Genomic DNA, 17,671 nt, shown 5'->3' with positions numbered 1-17,671 from the left:
CATAGAAATTAGTTTTGACTTCCTCTTTCCTCACATTTCATCATAATTCTAACCACACAGCCTGGAGAAGAGAAGAGCTGACTAACACGTGAACCGGGAATGGCTATCGGTCGGCGCGGATCACTTCGCTTCCCCGTAACCTCTCTGAGCGCTAGGGCTCAGCGGCTGTCATTGATGGGGTCCAGATGCTAAATCTGATTTTGAGACAGCTGCCTAAAACATTACTGAAGCAGGTCTAGGACTCACCAGAAGGGAAGATGTGCTATAAGGAAGGTGTGGAACGGTGAGCTCAACCTAGGGTTGAAGCCACACAAATTGGTATGGCCCCAGGGCGGGAGCTAAGGTGGGAGCATCTCACCTGGACTTCTGAGCTGCCCGTGAGGGCTTAGCTCCGAGGCCACTCAGAAGACTAGGGTCGTTTATGTAGGGGAGAGATGTGTGGCCGACCTCTGTTTCCAGCAGTGGGGAAGCACTGCGTGAGTAACACGCTATCTGAACTCTTGCAGCGCTGGCGTCGGCCGGACGGGGACATTCATTGCCCTGGACAGGCTCTTGCAGCACATTCGGGAACATGAGTTTGTGGACATCTTAGGGCTGGTGTCGGAAATGAGGTCATACCGGATGTCCATGGTACAGACAGAGGTAGGAATGCAATCAATATGCATCTTTAAATTTGCCCTTGACTGAAAACTTCCCATCATTCCATATCCTATTTCAAAACAATCATCTCAAATTTTTTTCTGCATCTGCGATCCTGTTTTTTATTGCTCACATTCTTCAAGGTATTGAAGAATAGACACTGACTTCTACAAATCCATTCAGTGTACCGTGCTTGAACTTTTCTTGCTGCCATGTGCCCTTAGTAATTCAGAGTATGTGGCTATATCTGTAATGCAATAGAACCTCTTTGAACCGACCGAGAGTTCAGGACAGCCAATTTGGGAAAATGCCACCCCATGGAGACTGTGGAGCTGATGTGATTTAATTTATATTAGAAATGTTAGATTTGATTCAAAAGTGTGGCATTAGTTTGTCCGCCATGTGACTCTCTGTCCCAGTTCACTTTGGATCATGATCTTGGGTTGGACTTGTGTTTTCTGTCCCCGTCATGATTGTAAGGACTTCCAGCCCCCAACCTGCTAGCACTTCCAGTTCCCTCGAAATGGATCCATTTAGCATTGTAATGACATGACAGCATCCCTGGAAACACCCATCCCTCCTCCCCCTCTTCACCCAAGCCACCTCCTCCCTTGAAGCTCGGAAAGCGCTCAGGCTGGACTGGCAGCCTGGGTGCCCGCAGACAGCATGCAGCGCCTCAGAGCCACGGTGGGTGTGCACAGTGTGGGCCTCAGCACCCACGCACAATAGTGTAATCCTAGTCACCCAGCCATACCCACAGCTTCTCAGCTTCAGGCGCACAGCAGTCCCTGTTTTGAAGGCACTCGTGTGAGAGGAGCAGAGAAGAACACTCTCTGGCCAGGTGCCTCTTCTAAGGTTCTGAGGGATTCAGCCCTGCCTCGGTCTTCCTCCTGCTTTTCACAGGAAGCAGCACTAGATGTCAGTGTAACTCAGAAGCCTGCAGCAACGGCTGTGGTCTCCAGACCTCCCGGGTTTCTCCTTTCAACTTTTCTCTCCGGGGCCACCCCCCCCACCCCCGCCCCCACTCCCATCTGAGCAAGGCTTGGCAGAGCCGTTCCAGCGCGTTTATTTCTGAGCCAAAGCAGGATCACACCACCTCGGAAAAGCAACCCGTTCCCATCCAGGTGTCTCACGCACGATTAGGAAGCAAGTTGTGTGTTTGTGTCCTCACTTCCTTAGCCACTTGCCTGACAGTCTTGTAATTGACTGCCGTGGGGACACGAACCGCACCTCATTTAAAAGGCCCTGGTTTCCCCGAGAAGCCCACTACCTGATGATTAGACAGTGCTTTATGAACCGGTCCATCTTTTTGGCTTTCACATCCATAAATTTATATCCTAATATGTGATTAAAATTCCCCATTATGTATATTAATCCCCATGCTTCAAAGGGCCGCTCCTTATTTCAAGTATTTTGGCTTTGATAAATCGTCTGCCACATTGACTTAATTTATACCTTTTATAACTTTATAGAGTTTGATTATAGCCTGTTTGCTTTTGACTCTCCAGTACGGAGTCTTAATCCGTTTTTAAATAGTGCGTTCCCACGGCAGCCCCTCCATCCTGCTCAGCCCGGATCTAGCCTCCGGCGCAGTGATCACACGGAACTGGCGCAGCCACCGTGCGTCTTTCTGCAAAGCCGAGAAAATGTTGTTTCCCTCCCAACTTTCTTGCCCCAGACTTTGGTTGTTTGGCTCCTTCGGGTGTTTGGCAGCATTTCAGGTTGACATCTCTAGGGAAACGGCCTTGGTTCAGCATGATATCCCTCCCCTGGACACTCGTGGGAAAATTCAAAGTCAGCAAGAGAGCTGAGGTCCCCACGGGTTACTTATTTTTCCCTGTGTCACTCTTCACTTCCCTCGGGACGCTGCAGTGGGTCTTCTCTAGTTCCAGTTACTTATGTCTGGTACAGCTCATCCATGCACCTCTGTTCTTCCTCCTTGCTACGCTCTTTGTGATTCAACCTGTACTTTGGATGTTAGGATTTTCCTAGCATCCTGCTTGAGCGCACTCACAGCCCAGGCCTGCTGCCTCCTACTTCACTGATGTTTGTAAGGAAAGAGCAGAGTGAATCGTTCTTTTCTTCGGCTTTCTCACCCTAGTGTACCCCTTCGACACTAACGATGCTCCAGAGGCAAGAGTGATCCTCCAGCTGATTTCTGACTCTGTGTATGTGAAATGTATCAACCGCCTGTGTATTGTGTACCGGGTCTCTTCCTATGAGGGCTTCTGATTTTCCTGTCTCCTCTTGACTTCCCCTCACCTGGATTCCACCCCCCAAATCCCTTCTAAAATAGCAGAAATAGTTGAGTACTTTCAGTCCTCTGGCAAAAACAGAAGGCACATAGCACCACTAGGAGGGAGTGCCTCCTGTAAAAAATAAATAAAAACAGTGGAAGTAACTGATTACACTGGTTATGTCCTCAGAGGCCTGTGTTGGTCGTCGCAGCCTGTGGCATGGGCTGTGTTTAATGTGCCCTCTTCCCCTTTCTCACCTCACTAGCCCCCTCTCCCCCCACCGCTCTGCCACCCTGTTACCCGGGCTGCCACTCCACCCTCTCCACAGGGGCAGCCAAGGGTAAGGAAAGTGGGGTGGTCTGACCAGACCCCACGAGAAGGCCTGGGTCCCAGCCTGGCCACTGAGCAACTCACCTTGCCTCTCAAAGCCCCATTCCTCACCTGTAAACTGTGAATGACAGCGTTCATGAATTGCTGTGAAGTGCGCATTATGTGAAATGACAACATCTAGTTAAGTGCTTTGGAACCAAAGTGCTACGTGTGGCTGGCATTCGCCTCTCCGGAGGCTCTCTGCAGGCTCTCTGCTATTTTTATCAAATGCCCTGTTTGATTTTCCTCTAATAGGCTTTCCCTGGAGGTCAGTTAGGGCTTTGCTTCCAGTAGCCTCATCCTCCTGATGGGCAGCTTAGGTTTCTCAGGAACTCTCAGGACCCTGTCCATAAACAGTCTTTATTTACTTATTCTGTAATCTGGCTACAATTTTTTTCTTTTTGAGACAAAGTTTGACCACAGTTCTGGGTTGAGAAGCCAGGTGGTCTCTGGCTTCATCTATACCCAGGACCAACACAACACGGAAACAGTGGTGTGATGGGTGGTAGGAGAAGGGGTAGCTTGGTTCCTGATGTGCTGCTGTCACAAAATGAGGGCATACATTTTCTCCAGATCTTGTTGAAAAATACAGGTGAGGCTGAGGAAGCAGCCCAGTGAGGTTCAAAGATTAACCTTATTCTTTGTATAAAGTTGTCATACAAAAATGCTCCTTAAGATCCTGTGGACATTTTTATCCTGCTTCCTACTTCAAGGCTATTTCTGATGGCATTACTTACAGAGAAAAAGGAGAAGGCAACTACTCTCAATATTTCGGCATTTTTCACCCCAGCCTTCCTTCAGATATGACTTCCACACAATTATGCTCATGTCCACATGCTAAGTTTAAATTCTAATGTTTCACTTAACACTTTGCTATGGGTATTACCTCAAATTGCCCAAAATTACATAAATTCCATTTTAAAGATTGACTGTTTCAATATAGATATACCATTGATTACTTAAACCATTCTCCTTTTTATAGGATATTAAATTGGATTCTTTTCCACCTTTTCACTATTATCTGTGCTCACAACACCATTTCATTAGCACTTTATTTATTATACTGCCACCAGCAATAGTTAAAAATGACTGTTTCCACAAACTTGGGTCATCGCGGTTACTTTTTCCCCTTAGCTTTGTTCACTATCTAGTGAAAAAAAAATTGTTTTCATTTACATTTTTCATTACTTGGCCATTTTTTGCATGTTTTAATATTTCTTCAGTTTCCTTCAAAAAACACTTAATAGGCATTAGAAATAAAAAAAAGGCATAGTCCATGCCTTCCATGGATACTTGGTTTAGTGGCTAATGCATTTTATTTGTATATTTGTCAGCTTAAGTGTGTGTGTTACTGTTTTGGATGAATATTAGGCAAAAATAAAGGTATAAACATTGTCATAATTTATAAAATATTTTCCTTCCCAGTTTCTACTTTGCTATTTATTCTTTTCACTTTTTAAAATATATACAGCAGGTTAAAATTATTTGTAATTTATTCCATTGCTTTGATGTTTAGAAAGTCCTTTCTTTGTGTAATTAGAGAGAAATTAACTTATATTTTCTTTAATATTTTATGGCTTAATTTATTAAACTTCCTGGAATTTATTTTGGTATATTATGAAGACTTTTTTTTTAATTTTATTATTTATTTTTAGAGAGGGAAGGGAGGGAGGGGGAGAGAGAGAGGGAGAGAGGGAGAGGGAGAGGGAGAGAGGGAGAGAAACATCAATGTGTGGTTGCTGGGGGTTATGGCCTGCAACCCAGGAATGTACCCTGGCTGGGAATCGAACCTGGGACACTTTGGTTCCCAGCCCGCGCTCAATCCACTGAGCTACGCCAGCCAGGAAAGACTTTTTTTTAATAGCCCACAATTTATAGATCAAATGTTCATTGTCTTTAACATTAATAATGGTCTAAGCTCTATGATTATTCAAAATATATTTACAGTTGATTCTCTTGGGTTTTCTAGTAGTAAAACTGTTTCCTAAATTATGAAAATCGGCTCCTTTGGCATCAGATCATATTTAATGCTGTCATAGCATCCATGTATCATCTTTGCGTGTGTTTGTACAAAAAGCCTTTGCGTGTCCTTGTCTTCTGCTCCAGGAGCAGTACATTTTTATCCATCAGTGTGTGCAGCTGATATGGATGAAGAAGAAGCAGCAGTTCTGCATCAGTGACGTCATCTACGAGAACGTCAGCAAGTCCTAGTTTAGAGTCCTGCGCAGTAAGTGGGGAAGAGCTTGTCATGGCAGAGGGTGTGAGGGGACACAACACAGGGCAGCAGCTGCCACCTGTGCTGGCTCGGGCCCACAGAGGGGGTCGCAGGGCGGTGGGCACAGGGGGAGACAAACACCGCAGCAGATCTCACAGCTTCGGTGCGCCTTGGTTGACGGGCTCTACGAAGAGGCTTCAGCCCCTCGTGATGATGTGACCTCCTTTCCTTCCACCGTGAACCTTAAATTCTTCTCACTTTGGCTCTGTGCCTGGAACATCAGGATAGTATCACCCACCCTGTTTATCTAGACATTTTGTGCAAAATTGTATTGATTATGAAGGTTCAAAAGGGATTACAAAGAAGACATGAGCTGGAGTAAATACCCTAAAGAAGAAAATATTGACAGTAGTTCAGGATGGCAGTCTAGAAATGCTCTGATCTTATCCATTATAAGCATTTCCTTGAGAACTTCATGAATGCATTAGTAACATATTCAATGTCATGTGCTTCAATTTTGACAGGAGATGAGATTTTAGAGGTGTATATAGTGATCTTGGCTGAAGTAAAAAGTAATTCGCCTATTCAACTCAGTCAGCAGAGTGTGGGATGTCTGAACATACTGATGGGGCAGGACCACTGACAGGGTGGGGAGAAGACAGGGGTGCATTGTGGGAGAAATAGGGAAGCAGCAGCCTGTGGACCAGTGGGTGGCGGGACAGGACTAGCATCATACCTTTCCATCCCTCAAGCAAGTGAGGCAGGGAGCACAAAGAGGCGGGAAGGCAAAAGAAGAAGGAAAGACAAGTTTTCGGGTAAAGACATTCAGATCCACAGAAAGCAGGAATTATGCACAGGTAGGTGCACAGATAAACTACATCCACCTGGGCTGGGGGGCGAGTGTAATGAGAGCTAGTGGTGGAGTCCGAGGAAGTTGCTGTACTTCCAGCTGCCAGGCTGCCGATGTGCGGCTTTGCCCCCGCAGCCTGCTTACCATTTCTCTCTCTCATTCACAGGACAGGACACGGTGTGCACCCATCCTCCCTTGCTTCCAGAGTTTGGGAGGGGGCCTGCTAGCCATTTCACCGAAAGGAGCCCCTGCTTTGTAATATGTAGCCAAGGAGATCATCTATCTCGTAGAAGCACTGGGAAAACAGCCTTAAAGAGACCTACAGTGTCTTTTGGACTCTTTCACGTCTGGACATTTAACAATGGACCAAATTCAACTGAACACCGATAGGTCCAGATGCTCTGCAAAGGGTGGAGAACACAGCCTCTTCTGAAGAGTTTCATTGGCCCTTTGCTGGTTGGGCTGAATTTTTTTTGTTGTTGTTTCTAAGTGCAATAGTTTTTGTATTGTGTGATTTTATCAGGAAGTGGAATTCTTTTCTGCCCATATGACTGATTGAACCCACAGCCCAGGAAGGAATAGGCATTGTTAGTCTAAAATTATACCTCACTGTTAATAAGAGGCATGGCCACATACAGAGAAGTGGTAACTGTGCTTCGAGAAAGCTGAACCAGCGACACCTGCCCCCACCCCCCGCCCACATTAAGCTGCTGGGTCAGGAGCGGGGAGGGTGGAAGTGGGAAGAGAGAGGAGTTCTGCCCCGTGATCAGCCGCCTTTCCTTCCCAAATACGAAAAGCTGCAATTCAGCTTCAAAGTAGCGTAGAAAAAAAACTATTTAAGTCTTAATTGTTCTAGTTCCTGATGGTTTTCTTCCGCATTAACAGTTAAGTGTTTCTTCTGTGGCCCTTTTAGACTAATGTCACAGTCCGGGTTCCTTCCCAGCAAACCAGACCTGACTCAGAGGAGTCCAAAGCCCTCCTCTTCCGCCCCCGCTGCTGTCCGAGTGACCCTGGTGCCTACACGTGGCATCCCGTTCTCTGCTGACCTGCATACTCGGAAAGCTGTTTCTGTGGGAGCTATACAGGATGTGAAAACGCACTTTCTTTCCCCCAAACAGCTGGGAAATTTTGGACCGAGGGCAATGAACTGCAGCATGCTAGGACAATGACTTCGCTTCCATTTTTTTTTGTATATTGTCAAGCGTCATTATGAATTTCGACAGAGATTTCTTTGTTTTTTTTTAAATTTCTCAGTTGTCAGTTTTATTTTAACCACTGTAACTAGTAACACTTTATCCCATTCTTTAGATTTTGTATGATTACAGTACATGATTGTGGATTTGACATGAATGCTGTCAAAACGGACATGGATGGCATCGTGAAGCCTGTTACTTTGTGTCCCTTCCTGAGAAATAAGGGGTGACAGTGTGGATCTACGAAGGAAAACATTCTGAGAGGAGAGCAAACACAAGCTGGCCGCCTCGCCACGGCAGCGTGGCTGTCGTGAGCCTTCCCAAGTGGGCTTCAGGAGGCCTTGCTCCTCTCCGCATTTCGGACCACCGCCCCTCACCCTGGCATCCCTCCATTCCCGATCATCTTCATGAAGCCATGCACGCAGGATCAGATTAACATTTTATCAGTGACCTTAGCACTGGTGAAGGATGCCAACTGAACAGCTCTGCACCCTGCGGTCTCTTGTCACTGAGAATACCTGGCCACAGCAGGCCCTGGCACAGTTCTCAGCAAGTGCTGGCCAGCGAGGCCAAGGCTCGCCTTGCAGCGGGAGGGCAGGGGGCCACGGCCTGCCGGGGAACAGCCTGGGCTCCTCGGGTTTGTCAGTTCCACTCGCCTCCCTTCCTCCCCTTCTCGCCCCACTGCCGCCACCTCCTCTTCCCACCCCTACCCTTTACTTCCCTTCTTGAACATGTTGGTAACATAATTACTCCATTCTCAGGTACACACACCGCTCAAGAAAGGTGGCAAACAGATGTGCGACGTTCTTAGATTTTCACACAGGGACAAGTAGGAAGGGAAGCTGGCCACCCTGGCGAGCTAACTGGATGCGTGGCTGTGTTGGAATACCTTTCCAATTTCCGCAGACGGGAACGTTACTTCCCCTGAAACTTAAAGCACTTCATAAATATTTCACGTTGTTCTTGAGTGCCCCTTCACGGTAGGGATCAAATAGTACCAGATCAATTTTCCCAAAAGAGAAGACGAAGCGGCCAGACTTCAGACTGACTCTGAGCTTAGGCTGCAGGAAGGTCACACTGAGGCACTTCCCCGGGCCACCCCGTCAGGGCCTCACCCCTCATCTGGGTCACTGTTCCTGCACTGGGACACGGTGCTCCTCGGTTGCTGAGCTTACTGCTGGGAAAAGCATCAACTTGTCATAAGACATGGGTTTTGATCTTGACAGATGACTTTGGAAATTCATCTCTCCCGAGTCTCAGTCAATAAACTTTTGAAAAACCTAATAACAGCTCCATATTTTGAGGGTGTAAAGAGCATCAGATATGATAATTTCCCCAAAGGTGCTTTGTATCTTATTCTCTCGTGGACACTAAAGCCACTCTTACCAGCTTAATTTCCTCCGCAGGACTTAGTTGTAAATAGAGGGGAGCCTGCCAGGGCCTTTGTATTATCATTAGTTTTTAAAATCATCTCAGCAGTGTTTTTCACTGCTGCAAAGGCATTAGAACATGTACTTCATAATAGTCTACATGGTGCAGAGCCAATTTCTGAAGTTAACTGAAAAACTACCATCAGGGTCTGGATTATAAATTTAATAGTTAACACCAATATATCCATCACTGCAGATTATATAAGTTTATTTAACTTAAAAAAAAGGGGATAGAAGACAGCATTTTTTTTTTCGGATAATGTTCTAATTCTGGGTTTACAGTTGGCCACTACAAAGTCAGCACTGCCTGACTTTGCCTCAACTCTCCTAGATTTAAAATTAAAATAGATTTTTTTAGATCTCTTATAAAACCTATTTAATCTTTTATAAAATTTTAAATCAGATTTTTCTAAAAGCTGCCCCTGCCCCTCACAAGGTGTGCCTCTCCCCAGGCAGGCTGCGGTGTCGGTTTGTGGAGTGGGGGCTGGAGGCTTTGGCTCTGAAGTTTTTGCAGACCATATGATAGCTGCTTGCGAGAGGGCTGGACCTTAGCCAGGGAGTTAAAGTTACTGAATCCAATCTCTAAGAGCCAAAATCCTCCCTGCTTTCTAGCAAGGAGGCCTTCCTCTCCACCTCGGGAAATGTCTGATGTAATGTGCTTCAAATTAGCTGGCTCGTTTCCTAGCTCGCAGATCACTAGTCTGGCACCTGGCACAGGCTCAGAGTCCGGAGGCCACACCCGGGACTGAACACAACATCTACTTTGGCCAACGGGGTTATAAAGCAGCAAAAGTACAACACGTGTGAAAACCAAGAATGTCTACCCCCGGTGTCTTAGCAGCCCCGTTTGGATGCGCTCGAAGGAAACTTAAGCCAGGACATCTCTGATGCCTGGCCTTCCAGAATCAATTTTACCTGATGCTCATCACAAGGCCTGGTCCTGCAGAGTCACTCAGTTACAGATGGGGTATAATGTTTAGCTCAGGGAGTCGTATTATAAGTGAGACATTAACAAACAGAAGGTTGTCCGGGACAGGGTCACTAGAACCATCAGGGGTGTTGAAGACAAGGGGTCATAGTGACAGCATCTGGGAAAAGTGGGGGTGTTGAGTCTGGAGTAAAGGAATTCACTCATTCATTCAGTCACTTATTGTACAAATATTTATTGACCATGCTGAATCTGTCCATCCATCCATCCATCAATCAATGAAAGAATTCTTCACTACATGCAGTACAGGAGGCACTATACAAGTAAACATGATGCTATGTGCTGATTTTTAAAAATATGTTATGGAATCAGAGTTGCATTGCTGTTTTTGAAAGGACCAAAAAAATCTTAAGTCTTTTCCAAGACCTGGTACCTCTTTCTAGAGGAGATAGCCCAAGCTAGCCTGGCCTCCTGCTCCAAACAGGGCCCTCCTCAAACACATGCCCGGCAGACGGCTAATTCTTTTCTACTGAACAGTTCCAGTGTGTGGCCTTGCCACCGCACAGGCAGCCCATCCCTTCATTTGTCAGAGCGCATTGCTGTTTGGCCAGCGAAGGACCTCGCTACCACCGAGGATGTCTGTGTCCGTGCCTCTCGTGGATACGGCTGGAAGCCCACATCCACTTCCCCATTTGGGTGATGGGGCGGCTGTTCTGAGCACACCACCGCCCAGGGCATGACACTCAGTCATTATGTACAAGCTGCCCAGAGCTTTAAACAGAGCCTGGTTCTTCTTGTAGCCATTACACTCGACTCCCAGGGGAGTAATGGTGTTTTTTTTTTTCCTAATGTGATAAGCTCTTTATATGCCTATTTTCTTAATTTCTTAAGAACACCCACACAACAGGTGAAGAAGTGGAGAAGCAGTTGGGTTAGGTAAATTATAACCACCACTAGGTAGCCTAACACAGCTCTGTCCGGCCACCACCACCCCCAAACAACCAAACAACCCTTTTTCCCCACCACTTCATGCTGCTTCTCATTTATATTTATCATTGGTAAACTAAAATACAGTAGAATTAATAGCTTCATTTTAGGTAATGAGTTTATTGTAGAAGGTAACTTGTCATTGTGGGAAATATTACATTTCTAACCCTGTAAGAAAACAATTTTACTTAACACCCCCTTGTCAGGGACTGTAGGAGGGGCTGGGGAGTGAGGATGGATGAGACAGGTTTGGGGGTAACATTCTGGTGGGGAAACCAGAAGTGAAACAAAGGGCAACAAGGTGTCACAGGTGCTGTTACAGAAGCACAGAAAGCATCCAATGTGGGCCCGAGAGAAGCACAGGGGACTTTGTTCTGAAAGGTCCAGGCAAGACTGTTGTGCTACATCAAAGTGTCACGGATGGTGGAGCCACACTAGGTACCGCTAACAGTGAGCACCTGTTCCGGCCTTCGGCAAACATTCCTCCAACACCAGCCGCCGCCCTCCGGGAGCCCACGTGGGCAGCTGCACTGTCTGCCCTGCCCTCTGACGGTCTTTTTCCTGCTGACTCCAAAGTACAAACGTCTTTCCAGGTTCCACAGATGCTCATGTGTTTCTCAGCAGAAGCCGCTGGATCTACCGTCACTGCAAATGTCACAGCACACATTGGGGCCACGCTTCCCAGCCCCTTGCAGTCACTTCTGGCTAAAGTAGGGTAGGCAGCAGTGACGCCGTGCCCTGGCCCCCGCTCAGCACCCATGAGCAACCTTTTATTTGCCTTCCCCCCTCTCACCCCCAGCAGAGACCATGGGGCCTAAAAGGTCCCCAAGTCACCACCTGGGGGAGGAACCCTGCCTTCACGGGCCCTGATGCAATCAAGTGACAGATTTCTATCGTGTTGACTCGCAGATTCTGGTGTTGTCACCCATGGCAGTCAAACTCCCTTAACTCATACAGTCACAAAAGGACACCTTTACGACTGTGTTCGGCCCCAACTACAGTGGGCGTTTTTCAGGGCAGTGGTGTGTGACTATCTAACAACATTCCCAGACAACAGGTTAAAGGTGACACCGCCTGAGCAAGGCTGCCCCACAGTGCAGGCAAGGACTCCAGAAAAGGCCACGCAACAAGGGGGGTCCTTTGAATAAATAAACGTTTCTATTAAAATATATGCATTCTTCCCCAGAAGTGGATTTCCTCTAAGTCAGAGTTCTCCTCTTTTTTTCTTGTCCCTCCCCAAGCCCCACAACAAGACCACTGCTTAAGCAACTTGCTAAAATTGTTTAGCCTTATGCAAGGTCCTTGGCTCTGACTCAGAGTCCTGGATTCCTGTGAACAATAGGCCCCACAGTGGTTTAGCATCAGTTAGAGCCCGAACGTGCAGGAGGCCAAGGGGCTTGGCATGTGGATGACGCTGAGCAAGCCAGGCCTTTGGCTTGTGTGCCATGGTGAGTTCCAGGGCAGACAGAGGAGTTCAAAGCCAGCTGACACAAAATAGTTTTGTGCAGCTTTAAGAGCACCACAAAGTCCAAAGGACTGTTTCAACTAGGAAGAAACAGTTACAGAAACTAGGAAGAAACAACTGCAACCATTACTGCCTCTACAAATACAAAACAGAACCATCTTGGAACAGTTCCTTCATGTTCAAAACCAAACCAGATCACACTCTCCCCTAACCAGTGAACTTGGGCAGCAATACCACACAGGGCCCAGTGGGGGAGCCGAGCAGAGCAGTTTAGGATAAGGGACTGGGTGGAGAAAGATTTGAGCTGAGATTGTACCTGACTGTGACTCGGTTGTCTCATCTGTGAAATGGACTCAGTGATGGTAGCTTCCCTATAGGGCTTCAGGAAGATAAAAGAGATAATGTGTCTGGGCCTAAAAACAATACATGAAGTAACCTTAGCATATTATATTACATGGCTCCTCGGTACAAGCAAACCTCCCACAGTCTCCGAGGGCCATCTTGGAATACTTGAAGAAATTTCCTAAGAGCACTTGAAGCTGGGCCCTGAGCTGGACCTACTCGGTTTCCCCAGGGTGACCCCTGGAACGCTGTCCCCTCATACACACAGTCTTAGACCTCACAATAGAAAGGGGGTACAGCCTGGGACCCAGTGTGGACTCTGGAGTCCCAGGCAAGTGGTGCCGAAGCAGGAGCCGAGCCTCTAAATCGGAGTCCCGGGCTGCCTGGGCTGCCTGGGCCTGGCTTTCTGCTTGGACTCTCTGTTATCAAGTGCACCAGTGATGTGCCTGTTTGTGTCCCTCACGCATAGCCCAGGCCGGAGGGTTTCCCAGGCAAGCTATGCCAGGGCCTGTTTCCGATTCAGTGAAAATATCTGCAATTGTGCAGGCAGTCTGTGCAAATTCGCTGCACTGAAACCGTCTGACACTCGGGCTACTTGTTCTAAGACAAAGAGCTAACATGCACAAATGATAACACATAAGTCTGCCTACATGGGGCTAAGAATAGAGGCCTGGTGTGAGCAGGCACCCCTTGTGAACACCATAATCCCTCTCTGAGACAGTTTTCTTGTTTATAAGTGGGAATAAGAAGCGCTTCCTCTGCAGGGTTGCACTAGGGATGAAATGTAAAGCCCTCGACATGGTGCCTGGTGGTTTGGGGACATAGGGGACGCCCTTGAAGAGTACAGACTTTTGAATCGCAGACGTTGTGCTCTGACTCTTGGTAGCAGTGGTCCCTAGAGAAGTCAACTACTATCTTTGAGCCTAAGTCTTCCTACAAAAGAATAAAGAAAGGAGTATCTACCTTGTGGAGTTGCGGTAAAACACAAAACTGGGTGGGGGAAGCACCAGCTGAAGGTCAGGCAGTCAGCACGAAGAGATGATGTACAATTCCCTGCCTCTCTCAGCATGGTTAGACCACCCAGCCCTCCCATTCGTTGCAGTGCTAAGACCACTCCGGGGTGAGTGCGCCCACGTGATCCAGGGTCCCCCATGAACGGACACTGGGCCAAGGCGTGCTCCCTAGAATAGGGGCAGCAATGCTCCGTGCTAAGTGCAGCCAAACTTGGAGTCAGCAACTCGGTCAGGGAGGCCTCTTCTGCAGACACGTCTGACGGGGGTTTGGGAAAGTGAGTCTGGCAAATGCTAAAAGAACTGGGAAGCATCCAAGTAATTTCAGATCGCTATTTTAATTTGCATTTTGTAAATCCATGGTGCTGTCACCAAAGCATGAAATAAGAATAGTCATTTCCTCATTTTTTTCTATTGGTGCAAGACAAAGCAAAATGAATTATCCAAATGTCTAAATTCTTCCTTTAAGATTGGTTGTAGAGAAGAGGCAGTACACTTCCCTGTGCCATTGTCCTAACATGAAATGTGTTTTCCCTCACTGGCTGCAGGGCAGTGGATTGCTACAAGTTAATATTCTAGAATGTCTCCCCTGGCAAAGGGCTGTATTTTGTAAGCGGGACGACAGAGCGTGGCCATTGTCTGAGCCTGTGGCCCAACAGATCTGCCACTTTCACTCATTCACTAGCACAAGTCAAACGGATCCTTTTGCCACACGAATTCTTGGAGCGGAAGACCCTGCCATTCTCATGTGGACTGAATAAGCCATACCACGGGTTAACCCACAGTGAAGGCGTGCCCATTCCTGGGTCTGGCCTATCCCATGCAAGATTAGGACGAGGATCAGCTCATTTCTGCTCCGATTTATTGGTATTTTATATAATTTTTACTTCAAAGAATTGACGTGGAACTCTGAGATGACGTGCAGAGGTAACTTTCCTATCGAAACAAACAGTTCTTTGAAGACATGGTCAGCCATCTGTTGAAACTCCCCCGAGACGTGGATGACTGTTGAGACCAAGAACTCGACTTTCCGGTCTACTTGTTGCCATGAACCACCAGCTCCCAATCCACCTTCACAGTCTCCTGCAAGGGCCTTCCTGGAGAAGGCGGCCTGTGGGGCCCCAGCCAGTGGTCTCGAACGAGGCTCCCCACCTCCTCTCCACAGCTTCACGAGACAAACTCTCATTTGACCTAATTTAGACAGTGGGGCACTATATCAAATTTCACATTTAAAAAACACTTTCTGCTTAAATTTTTTAATACACTGACCTATGAGAGCTGAGATTTGTAAAATACATAAAAGTTCAAGAGAAATGAGTCTAACTTCAGTTGTTCCACTTAGTCTATGATTTTGTATAAGCGACTTAACTTGTGTCTGAGTTTCAATTTCTTTGTCTGGAGAAGTGGGGATACTTCTGAAACATGGCAGCACATATGAGTTCAGTCCTTGCTTCCCTTTCTTTAAGAATAGATGGAAGGGCAGAACGTCTTGGTGTATATAACCAGCTAAGAGTAAGAAACGTTAGAATAAGATAAGCTATGAAAGACCTATAGATATTAATTCCTCACTACACGTGTGTGTGAGTGTATGTGTGATTCCTCATTTTTCCATTATCTGAGACTGTGTTCACTTGCAGGCACAGGAATGACTGAAGTTGGAGAATTATGTCCCACTCCACAGCCAGGTTTGAGGCACAAGACCGCCTGCCCGAGGGCTACCTGGGGCAGCCCCGAGAAGCAGCAGAAATCGGGCCACGTGCCTGGGACCACAGTCAGGAAGGAAAGGGCCCTGGGACTGGCCTGGACCAGGACCATCTGGGCCTGGCAGGAGCCCTGGTTCGTTGCCCACCTCATCCTAGCACCAAATAAAGGTGATGTGCCCAAGGCTCTTCAGGCAGCTACTAAAATAGCCTAACTGATACAGAAATTCAGATTCAGTAAGTACCTCAGTTCCCTCAGAGCACCTCATAGCCATATTGTACCCCAAAGGAGTTTAGAGTCTAATTGTGTAGTTCTTAGTAATTCCTTTTATCTTGTCTACATATTACTAGCTTTTCATTTTATAACCTTTCTTTCACAAATGTGATGAGATAAACCTGAACATTTGGGTGTCAGAAGATGGAGAACTGTGATTTTTCCCACCAAAACAAGTGAGCACTTCCCATGAAGCTGAGCTCAAGGCAACTGGCTACTTCAGCATTCCTTGTGCTCAACTCGGAGAGGGTGAAGGAGCAGAGCCCAGGACCGAGGCTGTGAGTGAAGTGCGAGGGAGCAGGTCTCGGAGAGGCTGCAGAAACGGGGGATTAAGTAACCACCCAGATGATGGAAAGATAGTGGATGGGGAAAAAGATGTAAGAACAGATGGAAATTCCTGTCTTGGACCCAGAACCGTTACTTGCCCTTCGGGAAAAGCTGAACATCACCAAGATAAAACCACAGCCTCTGAGAAATCAGCAGTGCTGGTTTCAGGTTGGAATTTTGTCTTAGGAGATCACTAAGACTAGCCGTAGGGAAAAATCAGGCAAGATGCACAGTTCTTTCAATTGTATGTTGTCTGAGGGCAGAGGATAGATCTAGAATTCTCTTTAATATCCAGTTCTTAAAGCAGACAGTTACTAAATGTTTACTGAGTGAAAGTTGTCTTCTCCTACTTAGAAACCACCAGTCTTTACATAAACCCCTTTGTTGAGTCTGTACAACTTTCTAGTGATACTCCTTACGTAAGCCTCCTTACTAAGCAGTGAGAGAAACAGGCAGACCCAACCTGAGGAGATCTCCGCCCAACCCCCAGTGCAGCCTCTACAAATTTTAGAAAACAAGTGAGTCTCAGATTTTCCTAGAGAGAAGCACAAAAGGAAAAGTTTTACGTAATTAGAGTGTGTTTTGCAATAGCTTCCCATGACCCAGTGCTTCTTTAGGTATAGTGGAGGGAGATATACAATTCACCGCTCACCTTTTAAAACCAACACAAGACTACAATCCTTGGGATAAGGAAACTCAACAGCTCTTTGCTTGGGGACAATTTCCCAACTGCAGTGAAGCAACTGGATCCAAGCACAGCAAGTTAGTCCTGCTGAACTGAGGCGGCAAGCATCAGGGTCAGGGCACTGGAAGTGGCTGGAATTTTCAGAGAAGGGCACCAGAGTGGAGGCAGCTGTGCAGGGGGCGGCTGCAGAAACCCGTAAGTGAATCCACCCAGTTCACACACAGAGCAATGCTTCTCAGAGAGCGGCTGCTGCATACAAGGGCTGTGGTAGGGACGTCAGCGATCCAGCCCAGCAAAAGTGAAGAGACCTGTTTTATACTTTTAAACACCTTGGGCATCCAGCAGAGATACAAAGTATTCTGGAAATTCATCCAAGAAAAAAAGGTATTTCTTATAAGTAGAAACTCCACAGCATAGACTATTTTTGACATGTATAGACAAAGCCTAAAATCAAGCCTGACCAGATACACAGAAGAGTTTGCAGAGAGAATCCCACCAAGATAGTGAGACCTTTCAAAACCATTGAGCTGACCACAATCCAAACTACCAATGCATAAAGCCAAAGGTATACAAGTTCAAAGTGGTCAACCGGAACAGAACTGCTTGCTAGAACAAGAGTATTTTTCAAAGGAAGATAACATACTCTAGAGTATCTAAAACATATATACAATATCAAATATGTAATACAAACTATTACACATGCAAAGGAAGAGAAAGCCAGGGCCCTCAGTGCGGGAGAGAAGAAAGCGGTCCATGGAAACCGAGCTGAGACAGTCCGAATGCCGGGTGTAGCAGGTAAAGATTGTAAAGTAGCTTTTATGTGTTAGAGAAATTGTTCAAAGTTGTTCAAAGAATTAGAGAGAAATACTATTTTAATGAGTGGACAGACAGAAAGTCTCAGCAGAGAAATGGAAATTAAATAAAAGAACGTGAACTGTAGAACTGATAAACTACAGTAACTGAAAAAAAAAATTTTCTAGACTAAACCAACAGCATATTGGAACACAGATTACAGGGGAG

At 46.6% G+C, this 17,671-nt stretch overlaps 1 protein-coding gene across 2 annotated transcripts in view; it reads left to right on the top strand.

The window, feature by feature from the left end:
* PTPRO (protein tyrosine phosphatase receptor type O) overlaps positions 1 to 8,777 on the top strand; it is a 191,824-nt gene extending 183,047 nt beyond the window's left edge. For both annotated transcript variants that reach the window (XM_045830114.1, XM_045830113.1), the window contains 3 exons: positions 507 to 642; positions 5,352 to 5,472; positions 6,477 to 8,777. In XM_045830114.1, coding sequence (XP_045686070.1) covers positions 507 to 642; positions 5,352 to 5,456 — 241 coding nt within the window. In that variant the 3' untranslated portion in view covers positions 5,457 to 5,472; positions 6,477 to 8,777. The remainder of the gene's footprint in view (positions 1 to 506; positions 643 to 5,351; positions 5,473 to 6,476) is intronic.
* Positions 8,778 to 17,671: the final 8,894 nt, after the last annotated feature.

Source organism: Phyllostomus hastatus, unplaced genomic scaffold (assembly GCF_019186645.2).
Source record: "Phyllostomus hastatus isolate PE091 unplaced genomic scaffold, TTU_PhHast_1.1 phas_scaffold_93, whole genome shotgun sequence".
Classification (NCBI taxonomy): domain Eukaryota; kingdom Metazoa; phylum Chordata; class Mammalia; order Chiroptera; family Phyllostomidae; genus Phyllostomus; species Phyllostomus hastatus.
The sequence above is the reverse complement of the archived record's forward strand: the minus strand, read 5'-3'. Positions and strand labels throughout refer to the sequence as shown.